Below are 17208 nucleotides of genomic sequence, written 5' to 3'. Positions count from 1 at the left end.
GTGTGACTCCATGCAAGCCTGCTTTGTAGGATCATAAATTGTTTGTGCAAGGTAATTAACTTTGCACACATAATTGTCATGTGTCCTTTTTGTTTTCCTTAGGAGCTAGATGGGATGATTAAAGAAAAGGATAGGGAGCTGGAGGAGTTGTCTGCAAAGTCTCAAAGTCTTTTAAACGATAAAGTGATTCTGCAGAGGGAGAACAAAGCCTTGGCAAAGGAAAAGTGTGCCGCTGAGTCTCAACAGCCCGAGATCAAAATGTTCCAAGGATTTGAGGTAGGTTTGACTCACTCTCTCTTTTCTTTTTCTCTTGCCGAATGAAAACGATTATTTGAAATGTTGCCTTCCCACTGGTATTTATGTGCTATGGTAGAGATAACCAGAGGCTCTAAGCCAAGTGGGAGCTTCTCCTTTTTGACGGGATGGCCTGGTTTGTTTTCGAGCATCCAGTCCTTGTGGGAGGCTTGAGCCTGTACTGGTCCCTCATCCATCCTCGCAGCTGATCAGGACAATTATGGGACCCAAAGGGGGCTTTGCAGCTGGGCGCAGCTGAGTGCACCTGGCTTAATGGTGAGGTAATGTCCCAGGAGGAAGTGAAGCTGCCTTTTTCAATGGCCGCTTCCTGCACTATGCAATTAGCACTAAAGCAGACGTTCACGTGCTTCTGACTCGGTTTCTGAACCTTCATCAGACTCTCTGGTGACCACAAGGACTATAAACAAGCGTTCAGTTGTTTAGTTGCTGATTTTTAGAAAGCACCCATTCCAGATTCCATCTACCAGAGTCTGCAGAGAGGTACAGGGAAACAAGCTGACTTTTGTTAAATTGGTGGAAATGAGCAGTACAAGAGGCACTGAAATGTGTTTTGGGATGCCGTAGCCTGGACTGAGCATAAGAAAAGCCCTGCTGGATCAGACCAAGGTCCATCAAGTCCAGCAGTCTTTTCACACAGTGGCCAACCAGGTACCTTTAGGAAGCCCATAAACAAGCTGACTGCAGGAGCATTATCCCACCTATGTTCTAAAGCACCTAAGATCATAGGCATGCTCATAAGAACATAAGAAAAGCCATGCTGGATCAGACCAAGGCCCATCAAGTTCAGCAGTCTGTTCACACAGTGGCCAACCAGGTGCCTCAAGGAAGCCCACAAACAAGACTGCAGCAGCAGCAGCATCCTGCCTCTGTTCCACGGCACCTAATATAATAGGCATGCTCATAAGAACATAAGAAAAGCCATGCTGGATCAGATCAAGGTCCATCAATTCCAGCAGTCTGCTCACACAGTGGCCAACCAGGTGTCTCTAGGAAGCCCACAAACAGCACTACTGCAGCAGCATTATCCTGCCTGTGTTCCATGTCACCTAATATAATAGGCATGCTCCTCTGATACTGGAGAGAAAAGGTATGCATCGTGGCAAGGCTGGAGGATGGATAAGCTGTAATTGGACCCTAGGCGAGAATCGAGGCAGTAGCTAGACTGCTGAGGAGGGTGGACGGCCAAGAGCAGCAGTCTCCTGAGGGGCTAGGAGCAATGAGAAGTTGGGGAGATTGATCTGGCTGTCACTCAGAATGTCCTTCATTGTCACAGCAGGGTTGGGGTCAAGAGTTTTAGCGTTACAATTACGCTGGTTGGCTCCAAAGCCAGCCTGCCTGGCTGGTGCGTTCAGCAAGGACACCACTTTGAATACTGTCCCTGGAAATAATCTTCCTGGTATTTCTCAGAAGGGACCTTCAGGTGTGTAATTAATGTGTATCCGGTTTGCCAGGTCTTACATTGCCCATGTGTATGAACTGGGAAGCAGCTATGGGGTGTCGGCTGTGTTGGGAAAGGAATTCTGCTGCAGTTCCAAAACTGGTAGTGAATGTATGTTACCTACAAGCCAGTTGGAGGAGGCGTTCTTTGTCCGCATTGGGTGCTTGCTCTGGGTGAAGGTTGTCAGGGTTAGAAGAAAAAGAATTGGTTTTTATATGCTGACTTTCTCTGCCAGTTAAGGGAGACTCAAACCGGCTTACAATCTCCTTCCCTTCCCCTCCCCACAACAGACACCCTGTGAGGTAGGTGGGTCTGAGAGAGCTCTAAGAGAGCTGTGACTTGCCTGAGGTCACCCAGCTTGCTTCGTGTGTAGGAGTGGGGAAACAAATCCAGTTCACCAGATTAGCCTCCGCCGCTCATGTGGAGGAGTGGGGAATATGTAGCCTGCCATATACTTCCTTTGAATCCTAGACACCCCTTCCCTTGCTCCAGTGGTGAGACCATGGTATGTGTGCATCTGATTCTGCCCCTAAAGTGAACAATGGAAGCATCTGCATCTTGGACAGGAGGACACGTGGTTGGTTCTGCTCAATTTCACTGCTCAGTTTGGGCATCAGGGAAGAGGAGCAAAGTCGAGAGTGGGAGGATGAAGAAGGGAACCAGGTGGGAGTCCTTGGTGTGTGAGTGTGCTCATACACATGCATGCACCAATGAGACTGGTAGAAATGAGTTGCACAGGATACACTGAAGTGCACTGTGCTGGACTGGGATGCCGGTGTTCTGTGGTGGTTATTTATTTTATTTTTAGACTTCTGTCCCGCTCTCTATCCCAGCCAAGGCCAGGGTCAGAGCAGCTAACATCCAGAGAGATCTGGGTGCAAAACCCCATTCAGTCATGAAGCTCACAGGGTGAAATTGGCCTCTATCTCTCTCCCTTCTTTCCTAACCTACTTTACAGGGTGGTTGTGAGGGTAAAATGGAGGAAAAGAGATCAGTGCATGCTTGCCTGAACCCTTGGGAGAAAGAGTGGGTAGAAATGTGATGGATAACAGAGGGAATGTGATGAATAATAGAGGGGTGGGAACGCTGTAGGATTCATGAGCTGCACTTGCTGTAAAGTGCTTTGGGGGATCATTTTAGTCTGAAATGCAAGATTAAAAATACAATACATTTAAAGCAATATGTCTGGAGAAGGAGAGCAAAATGAGGGTTTCCCCCCATGTGTCCTGTCCCCTTGCCAGAGAAGCTCATAGAGCATGTGAACCCGCCACTGTAAATTCCTGTGTACAAGAGTGTGATTTCCAATAGTATTCCACAAGGTTTACCAGACCTGTTGCTGGAGATGAAATTCTGCCCAGGGTTCTTCCTTCCGTGCCTGTTTTTTCAATCCTGTTTCACTGATGCAAAATGGATGTGTTTCTGCCTTTGGAAGAACACAGCCTGGGATCGAAAAGTCTTGTTTTCCACATAACTGCCCAATTATTTATTATGCTCACAGGCCACCGAATAAAACAACATGAGCACCTTCAGTGCAGAGCCAGGCAGATTTGGGTCCCGGAGAATACATCCCAAATAAATGTGCTGGATTTTTTAAAAAACGAAGTTGCCTCTTCTGATCTCCCAACCTGGTTCGTTGGTGGTTGCAGACGACTGCTGTGGCAAACGATGCTGTTGAAAGTAATGACATGCCCTCATCTGCTAATCACACCCTATTGTCTCATGCTTCAGCTCCCAGGTGATGGAGACAAATAGGTAATCACAGCCCATTCTCCACAGGGCTCGACCGGCATCTAACATCCATACCACCTCTTCAAGTCCCCTGGTGGCACATTAATAGATACCTTTCCAGTTGCACTGCCTTCTGATAAGTTGCCGTAGCCTGTTTGGAGTCCCAGTCACAGCACCGACACCCCCTCCCCCCGCAGTGGCATAGCCAGGATCTGCTCTTCTCTTCTTGTAAGGTTTATCCTTAAAGCCACCTACCAAAGTTGAGAATTACATAACATAAGAACATAACATAAGAAAAGCCCTGCTGGATCAGACCAAGGCCCATCAAGTCCAGCAGTCTGTTCACACAGTGGCCGACCAGTTGCCTCTAGGAAGCCCACAATCAAGACGACTGCAGCAAAATTATCCTGCCTATTATCCTGCAGTACCATCCTCCCTGAGTTTCACATCACCTAATATATTCGGCATGCTCCTCTGATCCTGGAGAGAATAGGTATGCATCATGACTAGTATCCATTTTTACTAGTAGCCATGAATACTCCTCTCTTCCATGAACATGTCCACTCCCCTCTTCAAGCCTTCCAAGTTGGCAGCCATCACCACATCCTGGGGCAGGGAGTTCCACAATTTACCTATGCGTTTTGTGAAGATAATACTTCCATCTGTTTTGCATCTCTCACCCTCCAGCTTCAGCAGATGACCCCGCGTTTGAGTATTGTGAGAGAGGGAGAAATGCTTCTCCCTGTCCACTCTCTCCAAACTATATTTCAGGTTATCTGGCCCAGAAGTACCCCCCCTTTTAACAGTACACCTTTCTGTGGTTAAATCTCTTTGAACACCCAGAAAGTACGTCTGCCAAACTCACAGGCAGAGTTGAAGAAACAAGATTCTATGAGTAAGTCAGCCCACGGGGATTGTTTTGGGGTCACGTGTGCATGAATGCAGTGCAGCTTATCGCTGCCAGGCACGCAATTCCCTGCACTTTCCCCCAGCAATCTGCAAAGCAGAGAGGGGATAATGAGAGACCAACGCAGACAGTATCTTTGGCTTCGCTTTGGTCCCGCTGCTGTGTCCTCCTGCTTCTGTATTACTTTAATCACACAGGGATGGGTATGCATGCTACCTCACATGAACACATGAAGCTGCCTTCTATTAAATCAGATTGGTCCATCAAAGTCAATATTGTCTACGCAGACTGGCAGTGGCTCTCCAGAGTCTTATGCAGAGGTCTTTCATGTCGCCTACTTGCCTAGTCCCTTTAACTGGAGATGCCGGGGATTGAACCTGGGACCTTCTGCATGCCAAGCAGATGCTCTACCACTAAGCCACAGCCCCTCCTCAAACTCCTGGCCCCAACAAGGCACAGAATGGAAAAGGTTGATTGGGAGCATTTTCCCTGCTGCCGTTAAGGATATGAACACACAAGTCACACCTGTCATCTCAGGTGAGGTTCCTACATGGGGTCTGCTTTTTGTGTGCTTGCAAGTCAGTTTCATCCCAGCATCGCTGTGGTGTCGTGGTAAGAGGGTCAGGCTCAAAGTGGTGGAGACCCATCTCCTCTCATTGGGTGACCTTGGGAAAGTCATTCCCTCTGCCTTTGTTTGACCTCACTCGCACATGTATTTTTTTTTGCATGGGTGGGGAATACCATGAATTCTCCCCCATGGAGGAAGAGTGGGTGAAAAGATTTTACAATGCTGCCTTTTAAGGTTTTACAGGACTGACAATTTTTTGTTTACCGTCCTGGCTATCCATTTTATGGGTGGAAGGGAGGGATATAAATAACCAAATACAATAATGAAAGGGTACAAAATAAATACATCACAAGAACCGCTCAGTTACCTAGCAGATCCCACCTCCCACTGCCAGGGCTGGAAAAAGAAGTAGATGCCCATTTGGTTCTATTTAGAAAACAGAACACCCCACATTTCTTCCAAAATCAATTAGCACCCAAGGTGGCTTCTTATTTCTTTGAAACTGCTTTCGGCTAAATTAGCTTCCAAGGGGCTTCTACCATCTGTGTTGAAACAATAAAACATCATCAATAAACAAATCAGACAAGCAGCCATAAAACCCTGAAATACTGGAAATAATGGTGGCTATAAAGCTGCAATAGAAAGAAGAAAATGGTAGCCTTGATGAACAGTCAAACAGCCAAGAATAAGAGCAGTATGGTCCAAAGGCCAGCAGAGCGGTAAAAGATGTTAAAAGGCCAAAGCAGCAGGCAAGCCCATTAGTCAAGCGTGTGAACCATCTCTCTGCCAAAGGCCTGGTGTACAAAATGCTCCCGCCATAAAGCCAGCAATTTAAAAGGAACCATTAAAAACAGACAAAACCAGTAAACAGTAGTAGCTCCATTAAAATTCGAAGCAGCATTAAAACCTTGGGTAGTAATGGTTCATTAGCAGCATAAAAACAGAGTCCAGCAAACCTGTTGCCACTTGCTTACCCACACGTGCACAGAGATGTAAAAACGCCTCATCTGGAAGTTAACGGACAGTTAAATTGTGTAACTCCCTGCCCCAGGATGTGGTGATGGCTGCCAACTTGGAAGACTTTCAGAGGGGAGTGGGCATGTTCATGGAGGAGAGGGCTATTCATGGCTACTAGACAAAATGGATACTAATCATAATGCATACCTATTCTCTCCAGGATCAGAGGAGCATGCCTATTATATTAGGTGCTTTGGAACACAGGCAGGATAATGCCGCTGCAGTCGTCTTGTTTGTGGGATTCCTAGAGGCACCTGGTTGGCCACTGTGTGAACAGACTGCTGGACTTGATGAACCTTGGTCTGATCCAGCATGGCCTTCCACCGCTCCTAACCATTACACCACGCTGGCTCTCAAAGAGAACTGGTGCAAAGAATGAAATAGTCACTGCTGCAGGCCTAGCAGTAATACTTTGTAATACTGGTCAAGGACCACAATAAATTATAATGAATGAATGAAGGCCTAGCAGAGAAAGAGAAGAAGAGTTGGTTTTTATATGCTGGCTTTCTCTACCACTTAAGGAAGAATCAAACCGGCTTGCAATCACCTTCTTTTCCCCTCCCCACAACAGACACCCTGTGAGGTGGGTGGGGCGGAGAGAGTGTGACTAGCCCAAGGTCAACCTGCTGGCTTCATGTGTAGGAGTAAGGAAACAAATCCAGAGGTGGGTGTGTAGGAACTCAGGCTTGCTGGGCTGCATCCCATGCAGAATTAGTTCTTCCTTCTGTTCCCATATGCGCCGTTGTGCTTGAAATCTTTTATGGGGCCTTTGAAAACCTATTGCCAGTGTGGTGTTTTGGTTAAGAGCGGTGGTTTGAGTGGTGGAGTCTGACCTGGAGAACCGGGTTTGATTCCCCACTCCTCCACATGAGTGGCGGAGGCTAATCTGGTGAACTGGATTTGTTTCCCCACTCCTGCACATGAAGCAAGCTGGGTGACCTTGGGCCAGTCACAGTTCTATTAAGAGCTCTCTCAGCCCCACCTACCTCACAGGGTGTCTGTTGTGGGGAGGGGAAGGGAAGGGAAGGAGATTGTAAGCTGGTTTGATTCTCCCTTAAGTGTAGGACGTCGGCATGCAAAAACCAACCTTCTTCTTTCAAAATGTGTGATTGCAAGATGAGGAAAATGCACATCAGAAAAAGGGGCAATCAGATAAGACACAAAAGAGGAGGAGGTTGAGGATCAGCATTAAGGCAGTATACTCTATGGCCCAGCAATCCAAGGGATGAATGTGGTATATAACTTGACAGAGGATAAATGAGAAGAAGACCCAGACGAACAAAATGTGCGGCAGCATGCACTAACTTTTAATGAAAAGGACATTTAGTTTTTGTAATGAGCCAGCCACTCCGGTCTAATCAAGCCTAGATTTGATAGTGTGAAATATGTGTAATTGCCAGCCTGGAAACTTCACGATGGAGTCTCCCATCAAAACTTTATTTCAAGTAGGGCAAATTTCCGGTTTGGCTGTGAAGAAGACTGAAACGCTTAGCAGGCAGGAGGGGCTCCAGCACCAAACGTTCTTTCATACAAAGCAATTCCCTCCGTGTAGAAGACCAGCATGTCAGAGGAAAGCAAGTGCTCTTTAAACACAAAGCCAAATAGATTTTTATATTGGACATGGCCACAAAAAATCTTTTGCTCATCTTGATGAGCAAAACGACTTAGGAAGGTAATTCCGTGCAGTAGCGAGGAGGTGAGCTCCGTGAATCCAGCTGGGGTGTTTAATTTGCTGCAGTTCAGGAATTATAGGCGGTGCACCAAAAGTTATTGATGTGGTCCGAGCTTTGCAGCTGATGTGTCCCAGGGCTGGAAATTGATGCCGTTGTTTGCCGTTGCCACGCTGCTGACGTGCTGGAGCTATTGAAATTGATGTAGTGCGCCGGTTGTTGCTGAGTCATCTCAACTGCTCAGACTTATGTGGGGGACATTTTTTCTTCTTCTAAGCACACCCTGACTTTTAAAACTGCCATCAGCAGATTGCAGTGAGCCTATCAAAGCTGATTGATGTTTGGGAACACACTTGTCAGAGTTGACTCCTTTAGGCGAGCCCGCTTTCTGAAAGTGGTTGTGTTTTTGTGATTGCTTTTTCCCCTCCGTCCCCATTGCTCACTGATTGCCTTGTATGTAAGCTTTATTTTGGTTAAGAATGCTTAATGGGGTTTCTAACGTGGGATATCTTTTTGATGGGTGATTATGGATGAGCGCAGCAGCTCGGTGGCAGAGCTTATGCTTCGCACGCACAGGGCCTCAGGTTTCATGCCCGGCATCTCTGCTGAAAGAATCTCAAGCAGCAGATGCTGGGCAAGATCCTTCTCTGCCTGGGCTGGAGGAGACAGTACTGGGTTAGATGGATGAAAGATCTGATTCAGTAATAGAAAGTGTGCTTAGCATGCAGAATGTCCTGGGTTCAGTCATCAGTAACTCCAGTTAAAAGATCTCAAGGGGCAAGTGATGGGAAAGAGAGCCAGCGGGTAGTAGTGGTTAATAGCAGTGGTTTGGAGCGGTGGACTCTAATCTGGAGAACCAGGTTTGATTCCCCACTCCTCCACATGAGCAGCGAACGCTAATCTGGTGAACTGGGTTGGTTTTCCCACTCCTATACCTGAAGTGAGCTGGGTGACCTTGGGCTCTCAACCCCACCTACCTCACAGGCATATCTAATGTGCCTTGATGGATCAGACCAAAGGCCAACTCATCTAGCATTCATTACTAGAATGTCAGCAAACTAGAAGAAGCTAGATATTCCACCAAGAACTGACCAGTGGTCTACCACTGGATCATGATTTACCCTTCTCGCCATCCATGATCTAGAACACCCCCAAGCTGCTCTCACCATTTTAAGTTTCTTATGGGAAATGTTCAGTTAAATCTTTCTAGCTCTGGGTTCTGTATGTCAAAATGTTGAATGTTTCATTAACTGCCTCTGCAGAACAGCCCACGTGGGCTATGTATCTGCCTTTATTCTTTGTAATTCATTGGGGAATTACTTGGAATAATTCACTCCTACGCCTTCCACAGGAGAAATGCTGAAGGCATGCAGAGAAGCTTGATGATGTTACTTCTGATGGTTGGTTGATGTGTCAGGTGCTGGAAGGCGCCACAAACAAAGTTCTAGAAATATAACAATGGGACAGAAGAACCAAAAGGTCCCAAGTTCCAGTCCTAGCCTTGAGGCACAGGACCCAACACCATCAGCCATACCAGCAACGGCACATTGACCTGCCCGCCTTCTGTAATGTCTTACCATAGTTGTCTTCTTGCCATTTACATTGGCTATATCGTATCAGAGTGTCTTTATGCAAGAGAATAAATGAACACAAATCTAATACAATGAAAATTCTCAAGTGTGGAGCAGCATTTTAACTTTTGGGACCCTTAGTGACAGCCTTAAAGGTTGCCATGCTTTAGCGCAGATGTCCCTAAAATTCCTAAGCCTGTGGGTTCTTTGGGAATTTTGAGAACAATTAGTGGGCACCACCACAAAATGGTGGCCATGGGTAGTGGAGCCAATCGTAGAAAGCTGTCATGGGGACGGGGGCCAATCACAAAATGTGACGAGATTCCACAAAATGTTGGAAAGATTCCAAGACAAGCATCCCCAGGGATGGAGGCAGTTGATTCAAAATGGGTGGCCCCTACAGAGGCAAAAGATGAGGGCTCCTGGGGTCTCCTGAAAAATGGATACTAGTCATGATGCATGCCTATTCTCTCCAGGATCAGAGGAGCATGCCTATTATATTAGGTACTGTGGAACACAGGCAGGATAATGCTGCTGCAGTCGTCTGTGGGCTTCCTAGAAGCCCCTGGTTGGCCCCTGTGTGAACAGACTGCTGGACTTGATGGACCTTGGTCTGATCCAGCATGGCCTTGTTCTTATGTTCTGAATCACCTTCTGCTCTGAGGAGTTGGAGGAAAGCTACGATTGGCTCTTTGTTTGGAGATGAGATACTTTGGGGAAAGAAGCTACAGAGTACCTGGGAACTGGAGAGTTCCACGAATGCCCTTGGTGCCATGTTGGGGATCACTCTTAGCGGAATAATTTTGAAGGGAGCCTTCAGTGGAAATGGCTGGCTTGGAATTCATGCCTAGATTTGACATGAGGAAATTTGGCTCAGGAGCGACTGGGGTTAGTTCAATGCACAATGTAATTGTCCTCTCTGCCAAGTTTATCCACACTATTCATCTTAGTTTGCAATTCATCAACGGTTTGAAGTGGTCCACATACACTCTGATTGGATTGTTTACTCTTTGGATCAGGATCTCCCTTTGTTTGTGCTGTGCTTGTAACGTCCCTGTGTCTTGGATTGCTTGGCCTCCTTTTGTAATAAGTCCCCCTCTTCCATTCGGGCCTGCGCGTGCATAAAATGAAACAACTGAGGGCAACCCTTCTGGCATTTGATGGAATGAGCTGTGCCTCGCGAAAGCTTATGACACAATAAATACGTTAGTTTTTAAGGTGAAGCATGGCATGTTTGTAGTTCTTTCTTTGGAGCCGTGGTTTTTCACACGTAAGGAATGGTTTCAGACAAATAAGCGCTCGTGCTGTGAGGTCGGAGGAAAGTGGTTACCTTCAAACCCATCACTCCCTGGCTCGTCTTCCATTTCACAGAAATCCCCAGGAGGTGGTACCATGAGATTCGAGGCCAGTAACACCTTAGAGACCAACCCGATTATTTGGAATATAAGGTTTCGAGAGTCAAAGATGCCTCTGTCAGATATATGACAAAGGGAGCTTTGACTCTCAAAAGCTTATAACCTGAAAATCTTGTTGGCCTCTGAGGTACTACTAGACTCAATTCTAGCTGTTCTACTGCAGACCAATATAGCTACCCCCTGAAACGATCTTCCGGGTGGTGGTGAGATCAATCTCATTGCTTCCCTGTGGGCATAAACACAGAGGAATCCACCCCCCAAAAACTAAAACTGGGAAAGTGGTGCATTGCTAGGGATGACGAATCAAAAATACGTCGGATTGGCTCCAACCAACTTTTCTGCTGGTGAAAAAGGAAAGAGGGTCTCCTTTGAGCATCGAAAAAGGCAATGCTGAGGATGGTGGGACCTGCCCGGGCAAAAGTCCTGTTGGAAAAGGGCGGTTGTAAAGAAGGGGAGTTAGAGGAGGCTGAGCCAAAAAGCGCCATAATGTACTAATAATTTTAAATAATGTAAATACTTCTAACATACAGATTTCAGAAAATCCCCAGACAATAGCTGATATACAAATAATCAACATGTCTGGTTTTAACGGTTTTAAAGCCAGTTTTAATTACGTGTGTTTTTAATCTGTTAACCACTTTGGTGGCCCTGGTGAGGGCAGGAAGGTGGGATATAAATTATGTAAATAAATAACGTAGTAATAGTGTACAAATAATGTTACAGTGCAAATACCTACTGTAAAAATGACAGATAATCCCAAAACAATAACTGATGAAATACAATTCAAATAGTAGTTTGGGGGCTAAAAATCTAATGATGTTATCTGTTGTTGTCTCATGGATAGTTGAAAATTTTTGTGTTAGAGAATGGAAAAATACTGTAAATGTTTTTGACTTATTAACCTTAGTGAATCACTTCTTCTGTTTGTTGCTTCTCCCTGACCATTTTTGCCTATCCATCTGAAATTCTGATTCATGTTCTGGTTGTCTCTCATCTTTGCAACCTTGTCTTCTCTGGCTTTTCACTGTTGTATTTTGTTCCTGTCCCCTGTATCCTGAACTCTGCTTCAGCATTATTTACCTGACTTACTGTTCAGACCATGTGAGGTTAAAGTAATGGGCATCAGAAAAACAACGCAGATGTCTCTGCAATGTCGTTGTAATCGTCTGAAGCAAAAAAGCACAGCGAAAAGAACATATACGGATATGCTGCCCGTATTTAGCTAAATGAAATGAAAATGGTCAGTATATGCTTGAGAAGAAATGAGACAACCTTCCTATGCTAAAGCCATCTGGTAGGCTAAATAATAAATAATCGTGGTGAAAGTTTACAACAAAGAAAGCAAAGAAATGTGGCATCTGACAGCTATGTGGATGGAATCAGCTGCCTTCCATTTTAGTGCTGGTCCTTATCTCACACTGACATCTGTATAGTCTTTCTTGAGAAAGAAGTTGATTGAAATGGACTATGTACTAGAACTCTGTAGAGACTTATGAATGAAGATTGTGTGGATGTGCACACTGAGTCTCATTTGTGTCTGTGAATAAGGCTGCATTCAGACACACAATAACCATGCTTTATAAACTGGTTGTGTCGAACAAGGGTTACTTGTTACAACTGAATGCTGACATTGGGGATTGCTAGACGGTGTGTGGGAATGCTATTCAACCAGAAATCTTCACTAGGGGTTGTAATTTTGTTAGTCCCACTTTGTACTAGTTGGGATTTGATGTGACATCTGAATTAACGAACCATAGTTTGTTTACACATGAAGCTGCCTTATACTGAATCAGACCCTTGGTCCATCAAAGTCAGAATTGTCTACTCAGACCGGCAGCAGATCTCCAGGGTCTCAGGTAGAGGTCTTCACCTACCTGCCCGGTCCGTTTAACTGGAGATGCTGGGGATTGAACCTGGGACTTTCTGCATGCCAAGCAGATGCTCTACCACTGCTCCTTGCAGCCATCTGAATGCTGAGGGTGATAGTATATGGAAGAAGTGAGCTGTGACTCACAAAAGCTTATCCCCTGCCAGAAATATTGTTAGTGTTTAAGGTGCCACTGGACTCTTGATCTTTTCTGCTTCTACAAACAGACTAACACGGCTACCCATCGTGACCTATATGGAAGATGTCCTTCCTGCTGGGAGATGGTAAAGAGGCAAGAAGCCGACAAACCAGGATTTGTTACTTAGTTTGTAGGCTAACCGGAATCTGATGCACAAATCGTGCTTTATCATAATGTCTAAATGCAACCCAAGACTTCTATGAAATGAAATGGCTGACTGTTAAGATTATTATAAATAAAGCACCGTTTGTAGAGGCTGAACTTGAGGGGGAGTAATGTATTTCCTCATTTATTTAGTCATTATACCCCACTTTTCTCCCCAAGAGGGACCCAAAATGGCCTGCAACCATCTCCCTTTCTCCATTTTATCCTCATAACAGCCCTGCTATGACTAGCCCAGGGTCACTCAGCAAGCTTCCGCGACAGTGTGGAGATTCAACTGAGACTGTGTACGATGCACGTGAATTGGCCGGCAATGGACTAACTCCAATGCCTACTGGAAAAGGGCAAATCTTGACCCCTCTAGGAGGCCTTTAGGGAAACAGCCGTTCTTGGCTCTTGAGAGAAGGAGGGAGTTCCATAGTGTGTGTGAGTGTGGTGGGGGAAGCAAACCGCTAAAAGGCCCTTTCTGGTGTTTCCATGATCTGAGGCCCAGCTAAGGCTGCCCCCCCCCCACTACCCCAAGTCCTGTCATTGTGTGAATGCTGAACCTTTTGCCTCCTTGCTGAAATGAACATCTCTGTACCTGCCAGACAAAAGCAATTCATACAGGGATTGAATGTGACAATAAAGGCCCCTCTCTTGATTTTGTTGCCTTTTATGCTTACAACTTGGACGGCAAATCTTTGCATATCTTCTTTTCCAGTTCCAAATGTAGCATATTCTCCCTGCTTACCATCAGTACCCGCCATCGACCTGCCTTCCGTTCTCTCTGTCTCCCTGTCCTAACATATGCCTGTTTGTGACCTCCAGCTCTACCCCCCCAAATCCTTTCTGAAAAGCCATCTTTTCAGTGAAACCTCTGGCTTTGCCCCAGCACTAATGAACAACATACACCTATGTTGACATCCCTTCTCCACCCCCAACTCCTGGTTGCTTATGCCTCCATTCTTTCCCCATCTATGTTTCCCTTTCGCTCATGATCTGTGTTCTGAGTTCCTTTTGGCAGGGCCCTATCAAGTGCCATGTGTTTCAGTGATGCTGTAAAAAGCACACCAGAGACAGCAAGCTGAAAAGATATAATTGGGATCTAGAAGCTTGTGCTTGACTCTTTTGTTCTCACAAGCAATGTAAACAGTCGAGGATGCCACTGAGAGGAGACAAAGGAGCATTTAAGAACATAATTCTGTATAGAAGAAGAAGAAGAGTTGGTTTTTATATGCTGACTTTCTATACCATTTAAGGAAAGCTCAAACCGGCTTACAATCCCCTTCTTTTCCCCTCCCCACAACAGACACCCTGTGAGGTCAGTGAGGCTGAGAGAGCTCAAAGAGCTGTGACTAGCCCAAGGTCACCCAGCTGGCTTCATGTGGAGGAGTGGGGAAACAAATCCAGTTCACCAGATTAGAGTCCGCCGCTCATGTGGAGGAGTGGGGAATTAAACCCGGTTCTCCAGATCAGAGTCCACCGCTCTTAATCACTACACCACACTGGCTCCTTTTCGGATCAGGCTGAAGAGCACATCCCAAGGGCACCTCCCAAGTCCATCCCAAAACAACCCTTTTAGATCAGGCTGAAGAGCACATCCCAAATCCAGCCCAGTGCTTCTGGAAGACTATGCACAGGCATGAGGGCAATAGTTTCCCCCTCCAGCAACTGGTATTCAGAGGTACACTGCCTTTGAACGTGGAGGTTCCATTTACCTATCACGGCTGCTAGCTGTTGTCAACCTCTCTTCCATTACTTTGTCTAACCCCCGTTTAAAGCTGTCTAAGACAACAGTCACCACTGCAGCTGGTGGCAGTCAGTTCTGCGATGCAAACATGTGGCAATACACTTTTTAAAGTGTTCCTGAATGTGCTGCCAAACAGTTTCACTGGGTGGTTGTTAGTATTATGAGGGAGAAAAAAGTTCCATCAGGAATCCACGAGATCAGCCCTCGTCTCTGAGCTTCTGCCCTCCCCCTCTGCAAGAGGGGGATAATAATACTGGCTGGCTTTACAGGGATTGCAACACGATTGAGTCTGTAGAGCGCTTTGGACCTCTTAACATAGCATGCAAATAGTTTTCTTTTCCTTCTCCCTCTCCAGTTTCTCCGCACCGTGCATAATTTTGTAAACTTCTGTCAGGAGAGGCTCTCTGGAGGGACGGTAAGAAGGGAGGCCAGCGAGGAAGAGGTTAACAGCAGTGTAGATGTGTCGGATGCCCCTGGAAAGGACGCACACTCAGTGGCTTCGGAAGCCATAAGCAGATGAAGAATTAAGCAAGCCACCTGTGAGCAGGATGGAGTGTTCAGACTAGAGCTCAGTCGGATTCCTGTTTTGTGCCCTTTGGCAAGCTGAAGCTGTGCGAGTCGCTTGGCTGAAATAATTCCCACCGAGGAGCGTGCTTGAATATTTGCGATTAATAATTCCAAGCATGTCAACAAACCTCAGGATTCTTTCCCCTTGTCTGGGCATGCTGGGGAGGGGGGAATGCAGAATGCTGTGGCCTCCGGCAGTTTCTGCCTTAATGGAGATGTCTGACGCACACCTTGTGAGAGCGGCGGCCGAGCGGTAGTGCGGCTCGTTTGGAAAATGGAGTCTGGAAAGGCACCGTTGTGGTGGGAATGACAGGCTGTTCAGTCCTTGTACAGCAAGAAGTAGCAAATTTCCATGAATTCAGGCACAGTTTTCCACAAAGGTAGCATTAGTTACGACAGCATGCAGAGAACAAGGCTTAGCTTGGTTACCCTAGCTGGGATTGATTCAAGCGAGTATAGAATCATAGAGTTGGAAGGGACCACCAGGGTCATCGAGTCCAACCCCCTGCACAATGCAGGTAATTCACAACTACTTCCCCCCACTCCCCCAGTGACTCCTACTCCATGCCCAGGAGATGGCCAAGATGCCTTCCCTCTTCTGATCTGACCTTGGGCTAGTCACACTCTCTCAGCCCCACCTACCTCACAGGGTATCTGTTGTGGGGAGGGGAAGGTGATTGTAAGCTGGTTTGATTCTCCCTTAAGTGGGAGAGAAAGTTGGCATATAAAAACCAACTCTTCCTCCTCCTCCTCCATAGAATCAGCATTGCTGAAAGATGGCCATCTAGCCTCTGCTTAAAAACCCCCAGGGAAGGAGAGCTTGCCACCTCCCGAGGAAGCCTGTTCCACTGAGGAACTTAGGCTAGTGACCTCCTTCCCACCAGTAGTGGTGTAACATCAGGAATAATCAGCCAAGAGCTTATCCAGCGCAAGGCATGCTCCTATCCCTGCACCTCAAAACAAATAGTGGCGTAGGAAAATGCTTCTTCTCTTGTCATTTATTTTACTGGGCAGGGGGAGCTTTCAATCAGCGCCCCCCCTACTCCAGCTTGGTGTAGTGGGAGCCAGCGTGGTGTAGTGGTTAAGAGTGGTGGTTTGGAGCAGTGGACTCTGATCTGGAGAACCGGGTTTGATTCCCCACTCCTCCACATGAGCGGCGGAGGCTAATCTGGAGAACTGGATTTGTTTCCCCACTCCTACACATGAAACAGGCTGGGTGACCTTGGGCAAGTCACACTCTCTCAGCCCCACCTACCTCACAGGGTGTCTGTTGTGGGGAGGGGAAGGTGATTGTAAGGTGGTTTGATTCTTCCTTAAGTGGTAGAGAAAGTCGGCATATAAAAACCAATTCTTCTTCCTTCTCCTCCACAGGACACCGTTTCTACCTTTCGACTGCTGCTGGAATCCCTCCTGTAGCAACAGCATTCGCTTTGCCTCATTAGCGCTTCCTCTCCTTTCAAGATTTATTTATTCATGATTCTTCCAGCCAAATGTTGGGGTCCAAAGCGGCTTGCAGGGATCAGAAGGCAACGCATAGGGCAATTAAAAAACAAAACAAAATGTTGGATGGGATGGGATTATTGGTTGCCTGTTTGCTGACCTGCCTCTGGTCTTGGGAGAACAACAGAGGGGGAGGGGGGAAAGTCTGAACTGGAGCTGGATCCAGGCACGATAGAAGGTGCCTGGCTGCTTCCTGCCCTTCCCCTGCTGGCTTACCAAACTCTTGCTGTGAACTTCTTGTAAGATCAATTCCTTCTTCCTTCTTCTTAAAACTAATGTACGGAATACTTTTTCCTGTTCTAAACACAACAAGGCGTTGCCTAGCCCATCCAAACAGTGCAAATCCCCCTCCCCAATCCAAACAGCAGATAAAAGCCTTACAAGGGAGGATGCATGAGTCCCTGTGGATTCTTGACTGTCTTTGGCAATTTTCCAACCACAGCTGCTAACTACTTGGCTAAAGAAGAAGAGTTGGTTTTTATATGCTTACTTTCTCTACCAATTAAGGAAGAATCAAACCAGTTTACAATCACCTTCCCTTCCCCTCCCCAC

General features: G+C 46.5%; 1 protein-coding gene across 1 annotated transcript in view; it reads left to right on the top strand.

Annotated features, from left to right (window-relative positions):
* The window catches only part of CDK5RAP2 (CDK5 regulatory subunit associated protein 2), a 197462-nt gene that overhangs the window by 58878 nt on the left and 121376 nt on the right, over positions 1-17208 (top strand). The window contains exon 13 of the mRNA XM_056860248.1: positions 103-276. Coding sequence (XP_056716226.1) covers positions 103-276 — 174 coding nt within the window. The remainder of the gene's footprint in view (positions 1-102; positions 277-17208) is intronic.

The sequence above is a fragment of the Euleptes europaea genome, chromosome 14 (assembly GCF_029931775.1).
Source record: "Euleptes europaea isolate rEulEur1 chromosome 14, rEulEur1.hap1, whole genome shotgun sequence".
Classification (NCBI taxonomy): Eukaryota; Metazoa; Chordata; class Lepidosauria; order Squamata; family Sphaerodactylidae; genus Euleptes; species Euleptes europaea.
This window is presented reverse-complemented; position numbering and strand designations above follow the sequence as displayed.